The following is an 8,456-nucleotide window of genomic DNA, read 5'->3' as shown; positions in this document are numbered from 1 at the left end:
GCAAGATCATGTCTCAAATCCCCCTGCCCCACAAAGAAAAACCCCAGAAATTTAAAAAATGACTAGAAAAGAATAAAAAGCCCATCGCTTATGAATATATTTTTATTTTTTCAAAACAAAAAAAACGTGAGGCTAGCATTATTTTGTATTTTTGCTAATCTCTTTGACATCTGATTTAATAGAAGACAGTTGGATTTATAAGCTGGTTTCCTCATTAGACACAGTGCTTTGGTTGAATATAAAGAAAAACTGCTTTGACATAGACTTGCAGTTGGAAGAACTTCATGAACCCCCTAAAAGGGTTTCAGGTACCCCCTTGTCAGGAATCCTCAGATGATACTTTGAGATCCACTGCAACAAACTATATTACTTCTCAGTTGAAAAGTCTTTATTATTAGCTATTGAATTAGTATTAGAACTGACAATTCATTCCATCCCCCACCCAAGATATTTTAAACAAACTATGAAGGGTGGTAAGGGTGAGGGAAACCTGAACTCTTTTGTTAATTCAATTTTAAGTGACATCAGTTTTGTTTTATTTTTTTGAGACAGGGTTTTAGTCACCCAGGCTAGAGTGCAGTGGCACAACTCCGGCTGGCTAACTGCAGCCTCGACTTCCTAGGCTCAAGCAATCCTCCTGCTTCAGGCTCCCAAGCAGCTGCACACCATCACACTTGGCTATATTTTTTGTAGAGACAGGATTTCACCATATTGCCCAGGCTGGTCTCTTAACTTCTAAACTCAAGCCATCCTCCCACCTTGGCCTCTCAAAGGACTAGATTATAGGCATAAGCTACTGTGACATCAGTTTTGTTTTTTTTTTTTAAGACAGAGTTTCGCTTTTTCACCCAGGCTGGAGTGCAGTAGCACGATCTCGGCTCACTACAACCCCCGCCTCCTGGGTTCAAGCGATTCTCCTGCCTCAGACTCCCCGGTAGCAAGGACTACAGGCACCTGCCACCACACCCAGCTAATTTCTGTATTTTTTAGTAGAGATGGGGTTTCACCATATTGGCCAAGCTGGTCTCTAACTCCCGACCTTGTGATCTGCCTGCCTCAGCCTCCCGAAGTGCTGGGATTGCAGGTGTGAGCCACCACACCTGGCTGCATGACATCATCAATTTTGGAACTTGAGTTCATAAATTGTCCTTTTGCCAGCCAATATTATATCTATCTTTTTCTAAGCTAAGAAGAGATAGCAAAATGTCATACACCAGGGGTCCCTAACCCTTCAGCTGCAGAGTGGATCCCAGTCCATGGCCTGCTAGGAATCCAGCTGTGCAGCAGGAGGTAAGCAGGGTGGTGAGCGAGCATTATCACCTGGGCTGTGCCTGTCACATCAGCGGCAGCATTAGATTCTCATTGGAGCTTGAACCCTATGACGAACTGTGCATGTCAGGGATCTAGATTACAGGTCCATCTAATGTACGATGATCTCAGGTGGAACAGTTCCAAAGCCATCCCCAAGCACGCCTGCGCCTTGGTCCATGGAAAAATTGTCTTCCATGAAACCAATCCCTGGTGACAAAAAGATTGGGGACTACTGTCATACACAACCGAAGTTCACACTTGTATAGTGGTTTTACATTTTACAAGGCCTCTCTCTGTGCCCACGCGATGCCACTCAGTCCTGAGAGGCACACAGTACAGAGGAGGAAAGCTCAGAGGAGGGAGGCAACTTTCCCAAGACTACCATCAGCAACCAGGTTGCAGAACCAGGACTCAGAACCGGCTTTGACGACTGAATCCCACGTTCTCCTCTCATTCAGCTGCCCGACGCTATCACACAGGAGGAGAAAGCAGGGCTGACTGCTGTTTTGGGCACCAGCGAACCACACTCTGCCTAGAGCTGTTGGATTCCTCATGACTAAGTAATGCGCTCCAGGACAAACCTGCTCTGGCCCTGATGAACAAACATTTCACTTTGGAAAGCTGAGTTTTCCGCCTTGGAAGAGGAGGCTCTGCATTTATGTTCGCTTTGTTCATATACACAAGAGAGAGCATCCATTCTGCAATCCAACTGGACTTTATTTGACACATAATACAATATGGTTACAGAAACAGCAAACTGAAAAAACAAAGCAGAAAAACACAGTTCCATCTAATTTATAATTAGGTAACAGCAGGGAAAGTCATTGAATGAATAACAAAACCATTAAGCTTGATGGAAGAAGTCTTTTCCTAGTGCCCATACCTGAAAGAAAAAGTAAATTACTTTAATCCCATGGTAATTTCCTGTTTAAGACATAAAACCTGGTTAAACATATGAACAACTTGCCGGGCGCGGTGGCTCAAGCCTGTAATCCCAGCACTTTGGGAGGCCGAGGCGGGCAGATCACAAGGTCAAGAGATCAAGACCATCCTGGTCAACATGGTGAAACCCCGTCTCTACTAAAAATACAAAAAATTAGCTGGGCATGGTGGCACGTGCCTGTAATCCCAGCTACTCAGGAGGCTGAGGCAGGAGAATTGCCTGAACCCAGGAGGCGGAGGTTGCGGTGAGCCGAGATCGCGCCATTGCACTCCAGCCTGGGTAACAAGAGCGAAACTCCGTCTCAAAAAAAAAAAATATGAACAACTTTAGTTAGAACCTAAGTGACCACAGTGCGCTCCAAGACTGGGTGACGACAGTGACACTAGCTTGGCTGTCACTGTAATTCCCTTTTCCCTCCCCATCTTTCAGAACTGCTTGCCTACTACCCCCCTTAGTGATAGGCCCTCCCTGTGACTCAACCATAACCACCTAATGGGTGCCAGCAGCTGCCTGGTGGCATCAGGGAGTCGAGTGCGGGAGGTCATCGGTGGTTGTGAAAGGGAGCTCCACCTGCTCACTCCAAGCTCAGACAGTTTAAACTTTTGGGCTCCCCGATCAAGGCGGCCTTATTTTCACCTCAAGTCCAGGACTCAGGCATGTTTAGGGTAAACCAAATCATGAGAATCACAATTGATCGGCCTTAAATTTCAAAATCTATCATCAGCTCCAATTACATTCAGAGAATGTACACTCTCATTACATTCAGCTCCATACAAAGAGAAGAGAAGCTAGGCGTGGATTTCAGGGGGGTTTGTTTCCCCAGAAACCCAAATTTGGCTCTAAGATGATACAAATAAATAAGGGGCCAAGCATGGTGACTCACCCCTGTAATCCCAGCACTTTGAGAGGCTGAGGTGGGCAGATCACCTGAGGTCAGGGGTTCAAGACCAGCCTGGCCAACATGGTGAAACCCCGACTCTACTAACAATACAAAAATTAGCTGGGCGTGGTAGTGACAGGTAATCCCAGCTACTCAGGAGGCTGAGCCAGGAGAATTGCTTTAACTGGAGAGTTAAAGGTTACAGTGAACCAAGATCGCACCACTGCACACTAGCCTGGGCGACAAGAGTGAGAACACGTCTCAAAAAAAATAAATTAAAAAAATAACATCAAGGAATTTCTTCCATATATAAACAGATTTCCTGAACACAAGATCCCTCATTATTATCTTTTGTCCTGGATCATTTTAGGCAGTTAGCCTGATTACAATAATTTGTCATATGGATAGAAACTAGGGCACTGGAACTCTGGATCACAGCTTCTCAAGAAATCTACTTGAATATTGTCTAAAAAAAAAGTTATTGTGCCAAATTCCACATAGGTTAGGCTCTAGCATGTGAGATGGGCTGCAGAACAATCCTATCAGATTAAAGAATGCTGAAGAATTCCTTTTTCCAATGCACTGATAACCACCACCTAGGAAAGCCACCAGTTAGGAAGAGTGGCAGAGTCAAGGCCCCAAATAAAGAATTCTTCATAACCGCACCCCAATTCTTAGATTTAGCCCTGGGCACATGTACGGGCAAAACGAGACAGTTTTGGTCCAAAATGGAACCTTGAGCCTGCTCCAGGGCAGAGCCAATTACAAAGGCCCCCTGAAAACTTAGAAAAGTGCTCTGCCTTGACATGTATTCCTATCATGGTTCCCCGTAGAATGCAAGCTCCAAGGACCATCTCAAACATTTTTATACCTTACACAGTACTTAGCATACATTTTGCTGAAGGGAGCCCAATAGTACCACGCAGATACTCAGTATTTGGCAGGTTTCTTAAAAACTGAATATGCATTGATAAGACTTCCAAATATTTTACCAAAATAAATTATTGAATTTAAAGGCAAAATCACTGCACCAATAATGGATTTCTAAGCACTTCACAAACAAAAGAATCCTTTTTTGTTGCTGTTGTTTTTTAAACCTAAGAATAGCTTAGTAAAGACTTATATTTAAGTCAAAAAACTCCTTTCCCATAAAAAAATTCAGTAAAGAAAATGACCAATAATTCAAAAGAAAAAATGTGCAGGAAGACACACACACATAGGCAGTTCACAGGGAAACCTAAGAGATATAAAAACATGAAAATTTGCCCAAACTTACTCAAAATTCAAAAATGAAAATCAAATACTGATTGTCACCTATCAGAGTGGCTAAGATGGAAAAATTTTATAAGAGAGCACTAGTAAGAAAGTGGAGTTCTGTTCACTATTTGGAGGGAGTGTAAATTACTGTATATTCTTAGGAATGGAAACACTATTTATCAAAAATAAAAATATACACTCTTTTTTTTTTGAGACGGAGTTTCGCTTTGTTACCCAGGCTGGAGTGAAGTGGGGTGATTTTGGCTCACTGCAACCGCCACCCCCGGGGTTCAGAAGATTCTTCTGCCTGGGCCTCCTGAGTAGCTGGGATTATATGCGCCAGCCACCATGCCTGGCTAATTTTTGTATTTTTAGTAGAGACAGAGTTTCACCATGTTTGCCAGGCTGGTGTGGAATCCCCGATCTCATGTGATCTGCCTGCCTCAGCCTCCTAAAGTACTGGGATTACAGGCGTGAGCCACCACATCCAGCCTGGGACTGACTTTTAAAAATAAAAAATATAGGCTGGGCGTGGTGGCTCACGCCTGTAATCCAAGCACTTTGGAGGCCAAGGTGGGCTGATCACCTGAGGTCGGGAGTTCAAGGCCAGCCTGATCAACATGGTGAAATCCCATCTTTCTAAAAAAAATATGTTAAAAAACAAACAAACGGCCAGGCATGGTGGCTCACTGCTGTAATCCCAGCACTTTGGAAGGCCGAAGTGGGCGGATCACAAGGTCAGGAGCTCGAGACTATTCTGGCCAACATAGTGAAACCTTGTCACTTAAAAAAAAAAAAAAAGTATATTTACATAAAGAAATGCTCTGTAACTGTTAGAAATGAGTTAGTTTGTTATTTGTAGAAATGGAAAATCTCCAAAATGTACAAAATGAAAAAAAAAAAAAAAAAAACAAGGTGAATTACTGTATAGTATACTCACATTTATGTCAACAACAACAAAAAATACCTATACATAACCATATAAATGCCAGTACATAAAAGAGATAGTCAGAAAATCTACTAAGAAGCTGTCCTGTCACTGATGGCTACCTCCAGCAAGCAGGAGCAGGGGTCCACAGTGGGAAATTCATGAATTGTGGTATAACCTTTCAACCATTTAAATTTTTAAAAATTTACCAGGTCATGTTGTATTTATGTAATAAAATCTAATCAGGATAGCCATAAATGCTATATCAGAATTAATCAGTGTGAGATAAACCACTGAAATATGATACGTGGATGCAAGTCTAGCCCAAAGCTACCTGACATTAGGTAGTCCATGGAACCTCATTAGCATGGGATGTAATTTTGGAAATATTTAAGAGTTTGTAGATTATTACATTTTCTACTTTCACAGACCCTAGGAGGCTGTGAAACTTGCGGGGCATGGCGGCTCATACCTGTAATCCCAGCACTTTGGGAGATCCAGGCAGGTGGATCACTTGAGGTCAGGAGTTCAAGACCAGCCTGGCCCACATGGTGAAACCCTGTCTCTACTAAAAATACAAAAATTACCTGGGCATGGTGGCTCACACTTATAATCCCAGCTATTTGACAGGCTGAGGGGGGAGGATCACTTGAACCTGGGAGGTAGAGACTGCAGTGAGCCAAGATAGCACCACTGCACTCCAGCCTGGGCAACAGAGCGAGATTCCATCTCAAAAAAAAAAAAAAAAAACAAAAAAAAAAAAAAACAAAAAACAGGTTGGGAAATCCTAGGCTGCAAATGTCTAATGTTGGCTAATCCTTTGTGCATTTTCCATATAGATAAGTCCTAGCTTAAGTAACCAAAAGGTAGTTTAAAAAAGTAAGGCATGTATCATGTCTCCATCCCATTAGACCATGCTCCTTTCAGCCTGAGGAAAGTTAAAAAGCCCTATCATAACAACAAAGATACCTACTTTTGGAATTCCCACTCTCTGTTGTCCAATGGACACACCTGTCGTGTTTTGAGCCAGCGAGAGATGCAGTGGAAGTGAAAAGCATGCTGAAAGAAAAGATATATTTTATTAAAAACGACTGCAGGCTCAGCCTTCGACCGACAATAGGTCCCACAGGGCAGTGGCATAGGTGACATACAGCGGGCTAGAAAAGGAGATAACAAGGAGAAGCCAAAGTTCAACAACTGATTATATCTTGGTTAGGTGCGAGGGTATTTCCAACAAAGCATTTGTTAAAAATGTCATTACTACTAAAGGAAATTGTTTAGGAAGCACAGGAGTATGTGCTAGCACTGAGTCGCCTTCTCTTCTCTAAGAGAACATAGAAGGTAGCTCCTGGGTCCCATTCAGCCTGTAAAGGGAAACTTCCACTTTCCGTGGGAAAGGAGGCCCCTGATCACATGCAGAGTTCAAAGATCCCCATTCCTGGCCTCAAGCTTCATTCCCACTCTCCTGCCCCTGGAGAATGCAACCCGTAGGAGCAGAGCCTTCTCCCCAGCCCTTGGTAGGGAAGTGCATGGCCACTGCCGCCCACCTAGAACTGAGGAGGGCGCCTCCCGAAGCTCCCCACACCCAGCTCAGCTCTGGTCAAAGGAACTTTACTTCCAGATTTATTCAGAGACATACTGATATTACAAGAGCTCAGTACTTTACATGCGTTTAATGGGTAAGGGACTTTGTCTTAGGAAATGAGATAGGAGAAAATTGGGGTAAAAGGAAGTATTCTTATGAGGGACAAACAGCACACAAGCAAGCCTAAAGGGCATCAAAAGGCTTATTTCATAATCAAGGCAGGAAGGAAAAGGACAAGAGTACCAAGAACACCGGTAACTGACAGAGAGCTAGAAGTCTGTTTAGATTTGGGAAAAGGACAATCTGTGTGCAGTGTTTTGGTGTGGGCTAATGACATGACATGCAGATGCTAATCACAACGCCTCTGCAATGAGCACTTCTCCTCCTCCCTCTGCTCATGTGTGTATGAAGACAGACGCAGCAAGTGCTTCCTCCATTTCGTCTGTGATTGGTGGGCTGTGGTGTAGCACAGGGAGAACTCAGACCCTAACCAAATGACAAAAGCTTTGCAGGCTTCATTTAATAACAACTGAAATCTGGTCAGTACGTCTCCCAAAGTATGTAAGAACTTAAGGGATTATATAATATGGATTATCTTGTGAAATGTCTTTTAACAAAGACAAAAAATATAACTCAGTAATTAAGAGTGGAATCCACAGCAAGTACACTAGGGGTACCCAACAGGACAAATATTCTCCCAGAGTGATGGCCTTTTGGAAGATCCCTTTTCTGTTGACTGCCATATAACTCACTGTGAAGAAGAGAAAAAGCAGAATTTCCAAAAGGCAGAAAGCGGAGACATTTTTCTTAACCACCAGGTGTTGGGGTCGGGCTCGCCTAAGGCTATTGGACAGCTTCTCCGTCTCCCACCTCATCCACTAAGCACTTTGCTGCAGCAGTACAGGGTACTGGTTTGGCTCGACTAAGTGAAAGAACACCAAGTGCTGGGGACAAGGGGGCTGTAAATGAGGTGCAGGGAGGTGACAGCATCCCTGAACATTTACTAAGACCTATTAAGGGATATATTTAGCAGTCAAAGTACAATTTTCAGAAGATAAATTTACAGAAGATGTTGACATACATTACCTCATTTGAGCCCTCACATCAACCCTGGCAGGCAAGCATGACAGATATTTTTATCTCCATTTTACAGACAGGAAACTGAAACCCAGACAAGTGACTTGCTTAATTCACAGAGCTGGTTCGTAGAAGACCGAGAACTCGAACCCAGGACTAATCCAGAGGCTTCTGCCACACCATGCAGGCTCTCCTTTATGGCAGGCTCTCTGAGCAAATCTCTCCTTAGCCAAATTGAAGGGGAAGTTTACTCTCTTTTCCTTCCACATAAACATGGTTCTTAGTATATGTCTGTAAGCTAGAGAGGGCAAAGAGCCCAATATGCTTTTTTTTTTTTCTTTTTTGTTTTTACTTATTTTTATTTTTAGTAGAGACGGGGTTTCACTGTGTTGGCCAGGCTGGTCTTGAACTCCTGACCTTGTGATCCTCCCACCTCGGCCTCCCAAAGTGCTGGGATTACAGGTGTGAGCCACCG

At 43.4% G+C, this 8,456-nt stretch overlaps 1 protein-coding gene across 1 annotated transcript in view; it reads right to left on the bottom strand.

The window, feature by feature from the left end:
* Positions 1-2,007: 2,007 nt before the first annotated feature.
* The window catches only part of RBX1 (ring-box 1), an 18,525-nt gene continuing 12,076 nt past the window's right edge, over positions 2,008-8,456 (bottom strand). The window contains exons 4-5 of the mRNA XM_032267223.1: positions 6,293-6,378; positions 2,008-2,194 (exon numbers count right to left, since the gene is read on the bottom strand). Coding sequence (XP_032123114.1) covers positions 2,182-2,194; positions 6,293-6,378 — 99 coding nt within the window. The 3' untranslated portion in view covers positions 2,008-2,181. The remainder of the gene's footprint in view (positions 2,195-6,292; positions 6,379-8,456) is intronic.

This window comes from Sapajus apella, unplaced genomic scaffold (genome assembly GCF_009761245.1).
Source record: "Sapajus apella isolate SASKATOON/1434 unplaced genomic scaffold, GSC_monkey_1.0 scaffold166, whole genome shotgun sequence".
Taxonomy (NCBI): Eukaryota; Metazoa; Chordata; class Mammalia; order Primates; family Cebidae; genus Sapajus; species Sapajus apella.
The sequence above is the reverse complement of the archived record's forward strand: the minus strand, read 5'-3'. Positions and strand labels throughout refer to the sequence as shown.